This window comes from Capra hircus, chromosome 3 (genome assembly GCF_001704415.2).
Source record: "Capra hircus breed San Clemente chromosome 3, ASM170441v1, whole genome shotgun sequence".
Classification (NCBI taxonomy): Eukaryota; Metazoa; Chordata; class Mammalia; order Artiodactyla; family Bovidae; genus Capra; species Capra hircus.
In genome coordinates this window covers 29,590,785-29,610,132 of record NC_030810.1, presented here as the reverse complement: position 1 = coordinate 29,610,132, position 19,348 = coordinate 29,590,785, and the positions used below count along the sequence as shown (strand labels likewise).

General features: G+C 38.6%; 1 protein-coding gene across 3 annotated transcripts in view; it reads left to right on the top strand.

Moving 5' to 3' along the window:
* USP24 (ubiquitin specific peptidase 24) overlaps positions 1 to 19,348 on the top strand; it is a 167,636-nt gene that overhangs the window by 33,680 nt on the left and 114,608 nt on the right. For 2 of the 3 annotated variants that reach the window (XM_018044619.1, XM_018044630.1), the window contains exons 2-5: positions 7,417 to 7,582; positions 11,077 to 11,144; positions 17,582 to 17,725; positions 18,552 to 18,674. In XM_018044619.1, coding sequence (XP_017900108.1) covers positions 7,417 to 7,582; positions 11,077 to 11,144; positions 17,582 to 17,725; positions 18,552 to 18,674 — 501 coding nt within the window. The remainder of the gene's footprint in view (positions 1 to 7,416; positions 7,583 to 11,076; positions 11,145 to 17,581; positions 17,726 to 18,551; positions 18,675 to 19,348) is intronic. The other variant, XM_018044626.1, reaches the window with a different exon arrangement.

Sequence of the window (19,348 nt, the reverse complement as noted above, 5' to 3'; positions counted from 1 at the left end):
GTTTTATTAGAACTTCTTGCAAAACTGGAATCAATCTTCTCAAACCCTGCCGCTGCTTTTTTATCAAAGTTTATAAATATTCTGACTCTTGTTGACATCTCAACAGTCTTCATAGGATCTTTACCAGGAGCAGATTCCATCAAGAAACTATTCTCTTTGCTGATCCATTAGAAGTAACTCCTCATCTGTTCAGCTTTTATCATGAGATTGCAACAATTTAGTCACATCTTCAACTCAACTTCTAATTCTAGTTTCTCTTGCTGTTTCCATCACATCTGCAATGACTTCCTCCACTGAAGTCTTGAACCCCTCAAAGTCATCCATGAGGGCTGAAGTCAACCTCTTCCTAACTCATGTTAGTGTTGATATTTTGGCGTCTTCCCATGAATTATGAATGTTCTTAATGGCATGTAGAATGGTGAATCTTTCCCAAATGATTTTCAGTTTCTTTTGCCCAGATCTATCAGAGGAATCACTATCTATGGCACTAAAGCCTTACAGAAGGTATTTCTCAAATAAGATGACTTGAAAGGTAAGATTACTCCTTGATCCTTGGGCTGCAGAATGGATACTGTATTCACAGGCATGAAAACAACATTAATCTCATTGTATATCTCCAGCAGAGCTTTTTGGTGACCAAGTGCATTGTCGGTGAGCAGTAATATTTTGAAAGGAATTTTTTCCTGAGTAGTAGGTCTCAACAGTGGGTTTTAAATATTCAATGAACCATGTTGTTAACAGATGTCCTGTCACTAGGCTTTGTTGTTCCATTTGTAGAGCACAGGCAGAGTAGATTCAGCATAATTCTTAAGGGCCCTATGATCTTTGGAATCACAAATGAGCATTGGCTTCTATTCCACATCACCAGCTTCATTAGTCCCTCACAAGAGAGTCAGCTCATCTTTTCTTTTTCTTCTTTTTTTGGTGGTGGAAGAGAGGTATATTTGCTTGTTTAATTAACCATTAATTTTTTTTTCTTCTTTTTTGCTTTTATTTTTTTAATTATGAAAATATGATAACATGTTTACAGGAGACTTGGAAAATACAGAACAAGGTAACATATAGTTCCACTATATATTAGATTTTTTATCTTTTTAAATAGATAAGTTTTTAGTAGATTTTTAGTTGGAATTTCAACATCAAGCTCTCAAAAATTAATAGACTATACAGAGAAGTAGAATGATAGAGTAGACCTGAAAAGCCCTGTGACCCAATTCCACATAACTTAAGATTTATACAGTTTCACACAACAGTAGGATACAGATTCTATTCCAGGTCACTTTTCATTTGCAGTTATTGGCTCTGTTCCCTGTGGTGTGCAGTACGTCTTTGAGCCAGTCTTTCACTAGGAGTTTGTTCCTCACTCTCCGCACCCTTGCATTCTCCGTCCCCTACACCGGTAACCACTGCTTTGTTCTCTGTGTCTGTGAGGCAGTTTGTCTTTTGAAGCTCGAATGCCAGGCGTTGACTTCTCCTCTCTAGATCTCCTGGATTGACATCTGGCGTTGACATCTCCTCCTGGATGTCATCTTCTTCCAATATGCGGCTATTTTGCCTGCACTGAAAATCTGTTGTTTAGTATAGCCACCTTCTTTAATTACCTTAGTTAGATATTCCGGATAGTTTGTTGTAGCTTCCGCATCACCACTTGCTTCTTCACCTTTCACTTTTGTATTATGGGGATATGGCTTCTTTCCTTCAATCTCACGAAGCAACCTCTGCTAGCCTCAAACTTCCGCAGCTTTCTCATCTCTCTCAGCCTTTATAGAACTGAATAGAGTTAGGGCCTTGCTCTAGTTTAGGCTTTGGCTTATAGGAATGTTGTGGCCACTTTGATCTTCTACCTGGACTGCGGAAACTTTCTCTCTGTCAGCAATAAGGCTGTTTGGCTTTCTTAGCATTTGTGTGTTCACTGGAGTAACACTTTTAATTTCCTTCAACAACTTTTCCTTTGCATTCACAGCTTGGCTAACAGTTTGGTGCAAGACACCTAACTTTCAGCCTGTCTTGGCTTTCAACTTGCCTTCCTCACTCAGCCTGATCATTTCCAGCTTTTGATTTAAAGTGAGAGATGTGCTACTCACTCTTCCTTTCACTTGACCATGTGGAGGCCATTGCAGGGCTGTTAGTTGGCTTAATCTTAATACTCTTATATCTCAGGGACAAGGGTAGCCTGAGGAGTGGGAGAGAAACCAGAGATAACCAGTTGGTGAAGCAGGCAGAACACATACGTTTATTGTTTGCTATTCTAAATAGGCACAGTTCATAGTGCCCTAAAGTAATTACAATAGTAATATCAAAGGTAACTGATCACAGATCACCGTAACAAATGTAACAGTAATGAAAAAGTTTGAAATATTGTGAGAATTGCCAAAATGTCACAGGTGGTTAAGAACCTGCCTGCCAGTACAGGAGACATAAGAGACACTGGTTCGATCCCTGAGTTGGGAAGATCCCTGGAGGAGGAAATGGCAACCCCCTCCAGTATGTTTGCCTGGAGAATCCCATGGACAGAGGAGCCTGGCGGGCTACAGTCCATGGGGTCTCGCAGAGTCCGTCACGACTGAAGCAGTAGCATGAACACAACACATGGATATGATTGAGCAGATGCTCTCAGGAAAACAGTGCTGATAGACTTGCTATATGCAGGGTTGCCACAAACCTTCAATTTGTAAAAAGCGCGAAGTCTGCCAAGCACAACAAAGCAAAGCAGTGTAAACCAAGGTATGCCTAGATTCTGTCTGATACTAATACAGCCGCTTCAGCTCCTTTGTGTGTACATATCTTTTTCCATCCTTTCATCTCAACCTCTTTGTGTCTTTAAATCTAAAGGGTATCTGTTGTAGACAGCATAGAGTTCAGTCCATTTTAAAAAATCCATTCTGCAAATCTCTGCCTTTTGGCTCAAGCCTTTAGTCCATATTCATTTAATATATTACTGGTAATTATAACAATATAATTATTTCATAAAACAAGGTTTACAGCTGCCATTTTGCTATTTGTCTTCTGTTTTATGCCTTTTTGATCCTCTAATCCTCCATTATCACTCTGTTTGGTGTTAAGTAGATATTTTCCAGTGTGCTGTTTTAATTCCCTGGTTTTTTCTTTCACTGTGTAATTTTTAAAGTTACTTTATTAGTGGTTGCCCCATAGATTACATTTAACATCTTAATCTATGACAGTGTAATTTGAGTTAATACGAACTTAATTTCTGTAGCATACAAAACATTCCTGCCTTATAACTCTGTTCTCTCTCCCCTCCTTTGTGCTGTTATCATCATATAGGTCACATGTAATCATTATAAGCCCATTAACACAGTTTTGCAATTATTGCTTTATGCATCTATCTTTTGAATCAAGATAGAAGAAAGACTCCATTAATACTGTCTTTAATGAGAGGGTGATGATGGGCCATGGAGGTGATGAAAACAGAGTTAATTTCACATTTGTGAATTTTTAAGAAAAAAATCCAAAAAGAAAAGGATTTTACTAGAAAAATATTTATTAAGATGTCAGTGTGATTAATTTTTAAATGGTGAAATTAACGATGGGTTTTGTTTTTTTGCTACTCATATTTTTTGTATTTTCTGTAATGAATATATATTACTTATTTGGTAATTTAAGACAAAAGCCTAAAGGTATTTACAAACCAAATTATGTTACCAAGTGGAATGGAGTTCTTCAGTAGAACATATACCCATTTTTTTTTAACCCCTACAGGTGAATCCCTACCTCTCTAATTTATTAGGTTCTTCAAAAATCTGTATTTTAATATATATCATACTAAATTATTTTACTTCTAAAATAATTCCAGGCTTACAAAAATGTTGTAAGAATAGCACAAAACTATTTTTGCAACCTTTCTGTAAATCTTTATAAATAGCCATAATAAATCTGAAATTCTTATATAAACTTTATTCAAGTTCTTAAAATGTTAACATTTTATCACATTCTCTTTATTAATCTTTCTTTCTGTATATGTAAATACCCATGCATGTATAATGTACATGTGTATATCAAAGTATTAATATATGTGTGTTTTGTTGTTTTTTTCTGAAATGTTTGAGAATAAAGACATGATACGCCTTTACCCTTAAATACTTCAGTGTGTATTTCCTACAAATGGATATTCTCTTATGTAACCACAGTATATTATCAAAATCAGGATATTGACACTGATCAGGTTCTAACATCCTTTAAACCCAAGAAGTAAAAACAAATAAAAATTCCTATTTCACAACCTAATCCAGGATCCCATGTTGTATTTCTCTAGTCTGCCTCAATCTTTAATGTCTTTGACATTTTTGAAGAATACAGGCTAGTTATTTTTTAGATTGTTCCTCATTTTGAGTTTCCCTGAAAGTGAAAGAGGAGAGTGAAAAAGTTGGCTTAAAGCTCAACATTCAGAAAACTAAGATCATGGCATCTGGTCCCATCACTTCATGGCAAATAGATGGGGAAACAGTGGAAACAGTGGCTGACTTTATTTGGGGGGGCTCCAAAATGACTGCAGATGGTGATTGCAGCCATGAAATTATAAGATGCTTACTCCTTGGAAGAAAAGTTATGACCAACCTAGACAGTATATTAAAAAGCAGAGACATTACTTTGCCAACAAAGGTCGGTCTGGTCAAGGCTATGGTTTTTCCAGTGGGCATGTATGGATGTGAGAGTTGGACTATAAAGAAAGCTGAACGCTGAAGATTTGATGTTTTTGAACTGTGGTGTTGTAGAAGACTCTTGAGAGTCCCTTGGATTGCAAGGAGATTCAACCAGTCCATCCTAAAGGAGATCAGTCCTGGGTGTTCAATGGAAGGACTGATGTTGAAGCTGAAACTCCAATACTTTGGCCACCTCATGCAAAGAACTGACTCATTTGAAAAGACTCCGATTCTGGGAAAGATTGAGGGCAGGAGGAGAAGGGGACGACAGAGGATGAGATGGCTGGATGGCATCACCGACTCGATGGACATGAGTTTGGGTGGACTCTGGGAGTTAGTGATGGACAGGGAGGCCTGGTGTGCTGCGGTTCATGGGGTCGCAAAGAGTTGGATGCGACTGAACTGAACTGAACTGTGCCTCGAGTCGGGATGCATATTTGGCATTTCTGTCACAGAAATGATGCTGTGCTGTTTATAGTGCGTCCATTGAGGAGGTACACGATGTCTGTGTCGTTACTGCTGATGTTAAAGGTCTCCCTCCACCTTCACCTAAGGAAGCGCTTCGCTTTGGGTGGGTTTTGTTGGTTCATTGGTTTGTAAACAATAGAAATTTACTTCTCACAGTTCTTGAGGCTGGGAGTCTGAGATCAGGATCCCAGCATGGTTGAGTCCTAGTGTGGCCCTCCTCTGGGTCCCAGGCTGCTGTCTGACAGTGTGAAGAGCAGAGAGGGGATACAGGCTCCTCTGTGACTCTCACAGGGGCGCTGATCCCATTTGGAAGCTCTTAGTTTTCATAGCTGCTAGGTACATCAGATACTTCATACATGATTTGATCTGTTAACTTCCTGTGGCAATTAATGGTAGACATCTCATAGTAATGACATAGTCCCATCATCCAACTGAGTTCTGTTTTTACATACCTTAATCCTACTTTGATCTTAGGTTCATAAACTGAAGCATTTAACAAGTGTATAATTTTAATACTATCTTAAACTCTTTATACATTTGGTTCTTCTCAATTCCTTTAAGTACAGTTGGTTTATTTACAGAATTTATTAATTAAAAGTATTTCTTAAAGATGTTGTGCTTTAAAACCTGAATTATCCCCAGATATCATAATTCTAAATTTACTTCATCCACCACCCCTCATTCTTCACCTCCAATTTATATCATCTTCTACTCCATATTTATTTTTATCACCTTCCTGGTTTTTGTCTTGTTTTCATCCTAATTTAGCCTTGAACCTGAAAAAAATTTGTTGCATTCCTTTAGATAGCATTTGTATGGGTTTGAAAATTCTTTTTTAATGTGCTTTTAAATCATTCTGTTTTATATTTATGCTCCTTTGCTTCATTGAGGCTCAAGGTGAATTTTTTAATGCAATTACTTTATTTTTAATGATTCAGTTGTAGAGTGGATTGTGAAAATGGATAGGTTTTCAAAGAAAGTAGATACTGGGCCATTTGGGAGGAGATGTTCTGTTTGATTTATCACAGATTATCATAGTAAGAACTGATGGAAATCTGACAATTACTCCATTGATAGTTTCAACTTTGTGTGAATTATTTTCCATTTAAAAATGTTTTAAATACCTGCTTTGTGCTAGGCACTAGGTTTTAGAGATATAGAAATTGTCAGAAACAGGGTCTTTGTGCTTATGGCTCACTTGTTTTAATGGGGACAAACAGAATAAATCACAAATATTATAAATGTAAAATTGTATCTGTGAGTTATGTTATAAAGGAGAAGTTCAGCATGGTAAGGTTATAAAATAATTAATGGAATTTGGTGATGTTTAGCAGTTCTTTAAAGGCTTTCTCTGAAAGAGTTTAGAGTGTATAAGAGTTAAGTAAATTGCAAAGGACAGAAAGATTAGTTCAGAAATAGAAGCATCCCTATGGAGAAGGACGGATATAGATGGGTTTGAGAGAAATATAGGGAGTCTGATCACTTAGTCTTAGTGGTGGAGATGGGAGACTAGGGTTTTAAGAATGTGATCCTGATTTCTGTCTGTGCTGCCGAATGAATATGGTACCTACCATTCACTGAGTGGAAAGAAGGGAGAGCAGCTCTGAGGTTTGAGAAACTCCAATGTTTGATGGCTAGGAAGGGGAGGATATACAAGAATAGGAGATAGCAGGAACAGCAGACCCCAGAGGAAAGGAGGGAAACAGGCTATCCTGGGAGGTTAAGGGAGTGAATCTGGCATACCAGGAAGAGGAAGCCTGCAGGTCAGACACTCCTGCAAAGTGAGATGAGGACTGAAACATGTCCGTTGGACCGAATGGTACAGCATTCAGTGTGGTGACCTTAACAACTGCCACCTTGGGAGAGCAGGGACTCTGGAGTCTATATTGGTGTAACACCAGGAGTGAGTCAGTGTGAGGAGATGGAGATAGCAGGTGTAGATAATACCTCTAAGGAGAAATTTATGCCCTTGGTGAAAAAAGGGAAAGAAGAAAAAGGATGGCTGTAGGTAAAGGTAGATTGGGTACTATAGTGACATAAAGAGAGTTCATTTTTGAAGACTGAGATGAGTTCACTTTCTGAGGGAGTAAGGATTCCACATTGATAAAAGCTGAGAATATTCTAGATAGTCTTGGTATAAGATGTGATGATGAGAAAGAAATGTGGAATCCACACTCTTGGCATTAATGGCTACTGTCAAGGGTCTACTTAGTGTTAAACTGGAAAAATTTTAAGTAGTCACTAATTAGTTTGTTTTTTTCTTGAAACCATAATCCCTTTTTGTCAGAAGAATGATGAAAATGGAAACTGCTCAGGGGAAAGAATTGAATTCCCTACAACAAATTTATATGAACTGGAAAGCCGCGTTTTGACAGATCACTGGTCCATACCTTACAAGCGGGAAGAGTCACTAGGCAAATGCTTGTTGGCGTCTACCTACCTAGCAAGACTTGGTAAGTCCATACCCCAGGACACAGAGGGAGATTTCTTTTTTGATAGGAGGCCTGGCTTTAATTTTAGCGCCTGTTGTTGCCCATCTCTATTATCTTAGATTGTGTACTCTCTTAGTCTTTCTTAGTGAAAGCGTTAGTTGCTCAATCGAGTCAGACTCTTTACTATTGGACTGTAGGCTGCCAAGTTCCTTTGTCCACGGGATTTTCCAAGCACAAATACTGGAGTGGGTTGCCATTTCTTTCTCCAGGGGTCTTCCTGATCCAGGGATTGAACCTAGGTCTCCCACATTGCAGGAAGATTCTTTACCATCTGAGCCACCAGGGAACCCCTGTGAAATAAAAATGTTGTATGAAATCAGCTGCTTTCTTCTAGCTCCAATAGAGTATAAGATTCATTAAATATACTTGAAAATTGATATTATGGAAATTGAAATTAACATATTCTAAAGAGGAGTTCAGCGATACGTGAACCGTGAACTTCCTGATGTTCAAGCTAGTTTTAGAAAAGGCAGAGGAACCAGAGATCAAATTGCCAACATCCGCTGGATCATGGAAAAAGCAAGAGAGTTCCAGAAAAACATCTATTTCTGCTTTATTGACTATGCCAAGCCTTTGACTGTGTGGATCACAATAAACTGTGGAAAATTCTGAAAGAGATTGGGAGTACCAGACCACCTGACCTGCCTCCTGAGAAATCTGTATGCAGGTCAGGAAGCAACAGTTAGATCTGGACATGGAATAACAGACTGGTTCCAAATAGGAAAAGGAGTACGTCAAGGCTGTATATTGTCACCCTGCTTATTTAACTTCTATGCAGAGTACATCATGAGAAACGCTGGGCTTGAAGAAGCACAAGCTGGAATCAAGATTGCTGGGAGAAATATCAATAACCTCCGATATGCAGATGACACCACCTTTATGGCAGAAAGTGAAGAGGAACTAAAAAGCCTCTTGATGAAAGTGGAGAGTGAAAAAGTTGGCTTAAAGCTCAACATTCAGAAAACTAAGATCATGGCATCCGGTCCCATCACTTCATGGGAAATAGATGGGGAAACAGTGGAAACAGTGTCAGACTTTAATTTTGGGGGCTCCAAAATCACTGCAGATGTTGACTGCAGCCATGAAATTAAAAGATGCTTACTCCTTGGAAGAAAAGTTATGACCAACCTAGATAGTATATTCAAAAGCAGAGACATTACCTTGACAACAAAGGTCCGTTTAGTCAAGGCTGTGGTTTTTCCAGTAGTCATGTATGGATGTGAGAGTTGGACTGTGAAGAAGGCTGAGCGCCGAAGAATTGATGCTTTTGAACTGTGGTGTTGGAGAAGACTCTTAAGAGTCCCTTGGACTGCAAGGAGATGCAACCAGTCCATTCTGAAGGAGATCAGCCCTGGGATTTCTTTGGAAGGAATGATGCTGAAGCTGAAACTCCAGTACTTTGGCCACCTCGTGTGAAGAGTTGACTCGTTGGAAAAGACTCTGATGCTGGGATTGATTGGGAGCAGGAGGAGAAGGGAACGGCAGAGGATGAGATGGCTAGATGGCATCACTGAATCGATGGATGTGAGTCTGAGTGAACTCTGGGAGTTGGTGATAGACAGAGAGGCCTGGCGTGCTGCAATTCATGGGGTCGCAAAGAGTTGGGCACGACTGAGCAACTGAACTGAACTGAAAGAGGAGAAAGTACTGCTTATTTAACACACATTTGATTCTTATTAAGTGCTTGGCACTGTCTTAGGTACTTTGTGGTGGTTGTTCAGTCACCCAGTCGTGTCCGACTCTTTGCAACCCCATGGGCTGCAGCATGCCAGGCTTCCCTGTCCCTCACCATCTCCTGAAGTTTGTCCACTTTCATGTCCATTGCATCAGTGATGCCACCCTCTCATCCTCTGATGCCCTTTTCTCCCTCTGTCCTCAATCATTCCAAACATCAGAGTCTTTTCCAATGAGTCGGCTGTTCACATCAGATGACCAAAATACTGGAGCTTCAGGATCAGTCCTTCCAACAAGTATTCAGGGTTGACTTCCCTTAAGATCGACTGTTTGATCTCCTTGCTGTCCAGGGGACCTTCAGGAGTCTTCTCCAGCACCACAGTTCAAAGGCATCATCTCTTCGGTGTTCTGCCTTCTTTACAGTCCAGCTCTCATAACCATTTGTGACCACTGGAAGACCATAGCCTTGACTATATGGACCTTTGCCGGCAGAGTAATGTCTTCGCTTTTCAACACACTGTCTAGGTTTGTCATAGTTTTCCTGCCAAGAAGCAATTGTCTTCTGATTTCATGGCTGCAGTCACCATCACAGTGATTTTAGAGCCCAAGAAAAGGAAATCTTGTCACACTTCCACCTTTAAATTATATTATTAAATAAAATATCACTAGGTTGGAGAATATGTATCATCATAAGGAGGCTTCTATACTGTGAGTATATTATATATTAAAGAGAAAAGGGGCTTCCCTGGTGTCTCGGATGGTAAAGAATCTGCCTGCAATACAGGAGACCTGGGTTTGATCTCTGAGTCAGGAAGATTCCCTGGAGAAGGAAAGTGCTACCCACTCCAGTATTCTTGCCTGGGGAATTCCATGGACAGAGGAGCCTGGTGAGCAACAGTCCATAAAGTCAAAAAGAGTTGGACTCAAGTGAGCCACTGACACTTTCACTAAAGAGAAAATGATTTGTTTTTCATATTGAATTCAGTTATAAATAGAATTGGGCTGTTTTGTGAATTATTTTTTTCCTCCTTTAAAGTGCATAGTTTACCATCTTGATTAAGTAAAGGCACATCAAAAGGAAATATTTTGGCCAGCTTCCACGGTGTATTTATGACTGGCTTCTCCACAGCAGCATTTATTGAGTGCCTGAGAGAATGCAGGTACTATGCTAAATACCAGGCCTGAAAACAGAAAATGTATGCAGCAGTCTCCCCACTGATAAGCAAAATCTGTTACTGAGGTTTTTTTAAGTGTATTCTGAAGGATAATTTTACAGTGGATTCATTCACTCACTTACCAAGTATTTATCTCTGTGCCAGGCACAGTTCTGTGTGTTTTACTGCACAGAGTTCAGCTTGTTTTAGGGAAGAAGAGTGATCTTGGCATTTATTGAGAATAGTTCTGTTTTTAGGAGAGATGTTTAGAAAAATAATGATGGCTAATAAGTAGCTGCTGTTGCTGTTTGATTAGCTATTTTGTCAGATCATTGGCAGTTCCTCTGACATGGAAACGTAAGTCCAACCATTTCAATTATAATTAGTGTTTATTATACTATAAGTAAATATATATTAATAATATAAATATATCCTGCTATTAGTAAATAATGCTGTAATTATTTCTCAGTCTGTTCCTTTCAGAATGTATATCTTCTGCTTTTAATAATCCCTTAAGAATCAAGGTTTCTATGATAAGTAGTTCCATATGTATTTGGAATGATATCTGTGATTTCTACAACTACCTAAAATCTCAATAAAGCGTATTTTTTCATTTACTTTACTAAGGTTTTTCCGAGTCTGATGAGAATTGTAAAAGATTTATGGATAGGTGTATGCCTGAAGCATTTAAAAAGGTAAGAAAAATGCTGGGCTGATTTTTTTTTTTTTTTGGTGGGGGTGAAGCTGAACAGGCTTTTTGTTTCAGTTTTAGCTTTTCATATGTGAGCCCAGTTTATGAATCCTGTTCAACTGAGGAATGCTCTAATATGAAAAAAGGAGCTCTGAATTTGGGGCTCAGAAATTATTTGTTTCTTCTATATTTATTGTTTGCTCATTGCTTCATTTCATATCGCTTTTACTTTCTTCTGTTTAACTGCTAAAGAGTAGATAAAGGTTTATACTAGGAAATTAGACATCTTACTAAACTATGGATTGTGGCACTTAGATAATATTTATTTATGAAAGTATAGGTTGTTTTGTACTCACTATTCTACTGAGACAGAAGTGGATGTTTAAACTACAGAAAGTTTAACTGGATTGAATATTGTATCTGGCAAAACGTCATGCAGACGGCAGCATCTCTTTTGGACCTAGACTGATACGCTTGCCCCCATTCTGGTCACATCTCTTATAAAGCAGTTTTTCTTAATAGTGAGAATAGAAGATCACAGGACTTGTGTTTCTGAAAGCAGTCTAACTCAGCACGGCTGCCTTTGCAGGACCTGAGTCCTGAATCCCAGCAAGAGCAGAAACCATGTCACAGACACTGTTGTTTTTCCCAGCATATAGCCAGTGCCAAGAACAGAGAAAGAGCTCAGTAAATCTTTGTTGAATGAATAAATGAGTCTCCTGCAGTCTCAATAGTTCTGGGTTTTGACATCTATTTTTGTCTCACATGCAAGTAAGTTACTAAAACTACAGATGGATGAAGTTTGTATTTATCATAAAACCCAGTAAAATAAACTGTTCATTTGCAAACTATTATTCCTGTCTGCATTTTGACAGAATCTCCATTGATTCAAGGCTTAAGGGAGAACAAAACTTAATTTTAGGATTGAAAACAGCTTCATCTTTGTAAAAAGGGAGAACTCTTTTAAAATTGTCATTTGGGCCGGGATTGTATAGAATCAAGATTTCTCTTCATTTTGGATGAATTCATCTACCATTTTGTAGTTTTGCAGTTGTAATTTTAAAGAATTTTGTTAAGAATTATAGTAGCTGTTAAAAATAGCAGCACTTTTATAATGTAGCACACTGGTCACAGGAGACACCCTCTCCCAACAACACAGGATGACCACCCTACACATGGACATCACCACATGGTCAGTACCAAAATCAGATTGATTATATTCTGTGCAGCTAAAGATGGAGAGACTATCCAATCAGCAAACACAAGACTGGGAGCTGACTGTGGCTCAGATCATTAACTCCTTATTCAAAATTTGGGTGTAAATTGAAGACAGTAGGGAAAACCACTAGACCATTCAGGTATGACCTAAATCAAATTCCTTATAATTATACAGTAGAGGTGACAAATAGATTCAAGGAATTAGATCTGGTAGACAAGAGTGCCTGAAGAACTTTGAATGGAGGTTTGTAATATTGTACAGGAGTCAGTGACCAAAACCATCCCCAAGAAAAAGAAATGCAAGATGTCTGAGACAGCCTTACAAATAGCTAAGAAAAGAAAAGAAGCAAAAGGCAAAGGAGAACGGGAAAGATATACCCATATGAAAACAGAATTCCAGAGAATAGCAGGGAGAGATAAGAAGGTCTTTTTAAATGAACAATGCAAAGAAATAGAGGAAAACAATAGAATGGTAAAGTCTAGAGATCTCATCAGGAAAATTGACGATATCAAATGAACATTTTATGCCAAGACACCAGAGCACCTGACCTGCCTCTTGAGAAATCTGTATGCAGGTCAGGAAGCAACAGTTAGAACTGGACATGGAACAACAGACTGGTTCCAAATTGGAAAAGGAGTACGTCAAGGCTGTGTATTGTCACCCTGCTTATTTAACTTCTATGCAGAGTACATCATGAGAAATGCTGGGCTGGATGAAGCACAAGCTGGAATCAAGATTGCCAGGAGAAAGATCAATAACCTCAGATATGCAGATGACACCACCCTTATGGCAGAAAGTGAAGAGGAACTAAAAAGCCTCTTGATGAAAGTGAAAGAGGAGAGTGAAAAAGTTGGCTTAAAGCTCAACATTCAGAAAACGAAGATCATGGCATCCGGTCCCATCACTTCATGGGAAATAGATGGGGAAACAGTGGAAACAGTGTCAGGCTTTATTTTTCTGGCCTCCAAAATCACTGCAGATGGTGATTGCAGCCATGAAATTAAAAGACGCTTACTCCTTGGAAGAAAAGTTATGACCAACCTAGATAGTATATTCAAAAGCAGAGACATTACTTTGCCAACAAAGGTCCGTCTAGTCAAGGCTATGGTTTTTCCTGTGGTCATGTATGGATGTGAGAGTTGGACTGTGAAGAAAGCTGAGCACCGAAGAATTGATGCTTTTGACCTGTCGTGTTGGAGAAGACTCTTAAGAATCCCTTGGACTGCAAGGAGATGCAACCAGTCCATTCTGAAGGAGATCAGCCCTGGGATTTCTTTGGAAGGAATGATGCTAAAGCTGAAACTCCAGTACTTTGGCCACCTCCTGTGAAGAGTTGACTCATTGGAAAAGACTCTGATGCTGGGAGGGACTGAGGGCAAGAGGAGAAGGGGACGACCAAGGATGAGATGGCTGGATGGCATCACTGACTCGATGGACGTGAGTCTGAGTGAACTCCAGGTGTTGGTGATGGACAGGGAAGCCTGGCGTGCTGCAATTCATGGGGTCACAAAGAGTCGGACACGACCGAGCAACTGAATTGAACTGTGCACAATAAAGGACAGAAATGGCAAGGACCTGACAGAAGTGGAAGAGCTTAAGAAGAGGTGGCAAGAATACACAGACCTATATAAAAAAGTCTTAATGACTCAGATAACCACAATGTTGTTACCCAATCACTCACCTAGAGCCAAGACATCCTGGAATGCAAAGTCAAATGGGTATTAGGAAGCCTTACAATAAACAAAGCTAGTAGAGGTGATGCAAGTCTAGTTGAGCTATTTCAAATCCTCAAAGATTATGCTGTTAAAGTGCTACACTCAATATGCCAGCAAATTTGCAAAACTCAAAACAGTGGCAATAGAACTGGAAAAGGTCAGTTTTCATTCCATTCCCAAAGAAAGACAATGACAAAGAATGTTCCAACTACCATATGATTGCACTCATTTTGTATGCTAGAATGGTAATGCTCAAAACCCTCAAGCTAGGCTTCAGCAGTATGTAAACTGAGTACTTCCAGATTTACAAACTGGATTTAGAAAAGGCAGAGAAACCAGAGATCAAAGTGCCAACATCCATTGGACCATAGAAAAAGCACGGGAATTATAGAAAAACATCCATTGCTGCTTCATTGACTATGCTAAAGCCTTTGACTGTGTGGATCACAACAAACTATGGAAAACTGTTTAAAGAGATGGAAATATCAGACTCTCTTACCTGACTCCTAAGAAACCTCTATGCAGGTCAAGAAGCAACAGTTAGAACCAGACTGGTTCAAAATGGGGAAAAGAGTGCATCAAGTCTTTATATTGTCACTCTACTTATTTATATGCAGAGTACATCATGTGAAATGCTGGGCTGAATGAATCACAAGCTGGAGTCCAGATTGCTGGGAGAAATAACAACCTCAGATATGCAGGTGATACCATTCTAAAGGTAGAAAATGAAAGGGAACTAAAGAGCTTCTTGATGAGGGTGATAGAAAAGTGAAAAAGCTGGTTTAAAACTCAAAAAACTAAGTTTCAAAAAGCTAAGATCATGGCATCCAGTCCCATCACTTCATGGCAAATAGATGGGGAAAAATGAAAACAGTGGCAGATTTTATTTTCTTGGGCTCCAAATTCACTGTGGATGGTTACTGCAGCCACAAAATTAAAAGACACTTGCTCCTTGGAAGAAAAGCTATGACAAACCTAGACAGTGTATTAAAAAGCAGAGACATTACCTTGCTGACAAAGGTCCATATAGTCAAAGCTGTGGTTTTTCCAGTAGTCATGTATGGGTGTCATAGTTGGACCAGAAAGAAAACCGAACACCAAAGAATTGATGCTTTCAAATTGTGGTGCTGGAAAAGACTCTTGAGAGTCCCTTGGATAGCACAGAGATCAAACTAGTCAATTCTGAAGGAAGTCAACCCTGAATATTCATTGGAAGCACTGATGCTGAAGCTGCAGTACTTTGGCCACCTGATGCAAGGAGCTGACTCATTGGGAAAGACCCTGATGCTAGAAAAGATTGAGGGCAGGAAGAGAAGGAGGTGACAGGGAATGAGATGGTTAGATAGTGTCACCAACTCAATGGACTTGAATTTGAACAAATCCGGCGAGACAGTGAAGGACAGGGAAGCCTTGCATGTGCAGTCCATGGAATCCCAAAGAGTTGGACATGACTTAGTGAGTGAACAGCAACAACAGCAGCAAACTGTAATCGTGTAGCAAATGGTCAAGTGGTTGTTGGGAGTTGTTTCCTATAAAACTCTGAGCACAAAAGTACCTTGCATTGTGTTCTTTGTCATTCGATTCTTAGAATTTAGAGCTATTAAAAAGATTTCTGTACACCAGAAGAGCTACAGAATTCCATGTTTGTTTAGACTTGTGTTTCCTGATATAAATCTCTCCCTGCCCTCTTCCCTGGGCTTTTCTTACAAGCTGCCTGATTTTTAAAAGCAGGAAAAAAAAAAGAATTAAGAGTATAAATAATAAGCAGTTGTGTGAGTCAGGTGCAGAAAAGGAGTTCTGTTGTAATTTCTACTTTCTTCACCTTTCACCTTCAGGCTAGCCTAGATTCTAGTGTATTCAGGCAGGTACAAGCATGTAAATCTGGTCATAGTGCATAGTAATGTTTAAACCTTATATACTTTTTCCCTGCTCGGTGCTGCTTGTCTTGCCCCCCTTTCTCTGGAAGGTAGCAAAACTGAACAAATGAGATGGCAACAGAGGGAGTGGTGCTTAGCTCACATAAATTTTATTTTGTTACATGTGCTTAGTTGTTCAGTCCGGTCCAACTCTTTGCAACCCCATGGACTGTAGCCTGCCAGGCTCCTCTGTCTGTGGGCATTTTTGTTGTTACGTGGAGCTTCTTAAATCTTAATTTCTGCTTTATTTTGCTTTATTATATACATTTTAAGTACAGGAAGGATAGATAGGCAGGCAAAAGAATTCTGGCAAAAAAATTAACTCATTGGCTTATATAAAATCAGTCTTAATGGTTATTGTTCATTTGAGCAAGTGGTGCAGCTAATTGCTATATAGAAAGTCTGAAGCTGAGGTTTTCCTTTGATGCTAAAGAAGTTTGGATTATTTCAGGATCTTAACCCTCTTGTTAAGCAGTTCTCGGTGTGGCCAAGGTGAAATTTTTATAGTGCAATATTTTCCCTCTCAATGGAAATCTTACAAAAACATGAAACCACTGTACCCATTTGCTAGTATTTTATTAAGTGGAATCCTTTGATTTCTCATTCCCTGTTCTGGTGGTTATTCCTGAGTTAGACTTCCCTTAGTACTTAGATCAAAATTTGGGAAACTCCAAAGATGAAGATTTTAGATTCGTATGTGCCTTTTCCTTCCTTCCTTTTTTTTTTTTTTTAATCTAAGATACTGATTAAAGATGTACCATTATTTTATACTCTGTGTTTTATATTTCAGAAAAACAACTGCAAAGTAAACAGTGTTATAATGCCTTATCACTTAGAGCTATTTTTGATTTACTTAAACTTTAAAAAAAATTGAATATTAACTTTTATGCACACCAGAAAGGAAAACACAATCAAAATGAATTGGCAAGGTATTCCTAAAAAATTTTTTCCCACTCAGAGCCCTGCTGCCATCTGGTCAATAGGTGGGAAGATCCATTTCTGTTTCTGAGGTATAAATAATATGAAGAGAATGTGCATGTTCAAATCATGAAATACAGCATCCATTTCTTAGATTCCAGGAATGTTGATTAATAGTAACAAAACACACCATAAAACCTTGCTAATACTTTTGCATTCATTATACCTTTTGATATTAATATTTGTAACATCTCTGTTAAGCGGGTAGGAGTTATGCCTGTTTTGAGACAGGAGAACTGAGTCTCTGAGAACTCAGGTAAATTTGTCCAAGGCCACGCAGCTAGGAAGTAGTACCAGAAGTGAGCTCAGGTTCTTTTTTGCTCTTCACCATTTCACTTCCCCTAGTAGTAATGAAAGGTAGAGAAACAATAAACATTCTCTTTAAACAAACTGTTTTAATATAAGGGAATTAAAGTTCAAAAAGCTAAGTGTTGACTGAAATAAATGAACAAGTAAATGGACTGCAGCTATGGGTCTGTTAAAGCAAGTCATCTGCATAAAAGTATTTTAATAATAATCACTTGATTATTATAAAGATTGCACTCATAACTGCAGACATTTTTCTTTATTTCTTTCCAAATAAGACTCTGAACTGCCCTTCCTGTTTTTATAGCTCCTGACATCAAGTGCTGTTCACAAGTGGGGTACTGAAATTCATGAAGGGATCTACAACATGCTGATGCTGCTAATAGAACTGGTTGCAGAAAGAATGAAACAAGATCCAATCCCCACTGGGCTGCTGGCTGTGCTTACAATGGTACAGGATGTCTAAAATGAAGTGCTTTGCGTTTTGGTTTTGTTTAACATACCTACTACCTTCTGACTAGTAATTAGTAATGAGTCATAGTGATATTATCATTAAAGACATTCTTCCATTTTATTTTTAAAGTAGAGCAGCCAATCTGTGCTTTCAGTTTTAAAGAAATATGTTAAATAGAATGAATAAAATGATTAAATTGCTTAATGATTAATTAGAATGGTTAAATCGCTGTCCCTTTTGTCTCCCTTATTATTCACATCACAAATACTATCATATAGGGTGCGGATGTAGTTTGGTTTCCAGGCTTTCCTCTGATTAGTAACAGTAGCTGCAAGAGGCAGCGGGGCTCGTGTATTCCCTGCTAACTTGTTTTGCTGGGGCCGTCTCATGCAGCATCCAAGATCTTAGTTCCGCAATCAGGTACACAGCCCATGCCCCTTGGACTGGGAGCGTGGAGTCTTAACCACTGGACTGCCGGAAGTCCCTGCCTCCTAACTTCTGTCTTCACTGCCTTATTGCCCATCTCCACTGGTGGTGGCCCTAGGACATTTGCAGCGTTGGCTTCACCTCGCCTTGGCTCAGACCTCTGGTCCTAAGCCCTCCTTCTCTTTCCCCATAGCAAACATTGAGCGAAGCAGGAGAGTAGTACTTTGGCCATTTGCTCCTCAGCACTTGCTAAGGAGTATGTTTTGTTGAGATACTTGAAAGATTCCATTAATGAGGAAGTCCAAGGTGATATTTTTATCTTCTTTTCTAATGCTAATATGTGTTGCTATAGAAATAGATAATAATAATGTTTCTCTGTTCTGTTTGAATCTAATAGGCTTTCAATCCTGATAATGAATACCATTTTAAAAACAGAATGAAAGTGTCTCAAAGGAATTGGGCAGAAGTATTTGGAGAGGGGAATATGTTTGCTATTTCTCCTGTATCTACTTTTCAAAAGGTAAAATAGTTTTGTTTCATAGTTTTATGCATTGAAAAAGATTTGTCTACCACAAAAATGACAGTACATGGAAAGATTAAAATAGCCCATGAAAAATGGCAAATACTCCATGTAGCTCTTAAAATAGCTCAATATTTCAGCAGTTTTTTCAGCTATAGCGTATTTTTCCATAGCTGTTAATTAACTTCATGAGGAACTTTATAGATTTGAAATGTTTGGTGAATAAGAAATAACTGCATGACATGAAAAGTGCCCTATTTATTGAATTACCAGAACCCCTGTTTAATGGGTGTCCCAGTTTCTTAGAGACATTTGAGAAGCTAGAGCGTTTGAAATTACTTGAAATGACTAGTTATTGCTAGAAAAAATAATAATTAATCTCACATATAATTTTCTTCTAAACTCCACAAGCTTTAAAGCTTTTGTTTTTTTTCAAGCACAGGCCAATATCTTCATTTTATATTTAAAAGTCTACAATGTGCCAATAACATACCCACAAAGAGCACATAATTCAAACAGTTTGTTGATCAAACACTGTTTTGGTTTTGGAGAAATATTTGAAAGAAGTCAACATAGTAGATAAGAAACTTGTCCATTGCTTTAGTAGAAGCAGAGGTTTAGTTCCGTGATCGTTAATTGAACATTTGCTGTGTGTCTGGCATTATTCTAGATTT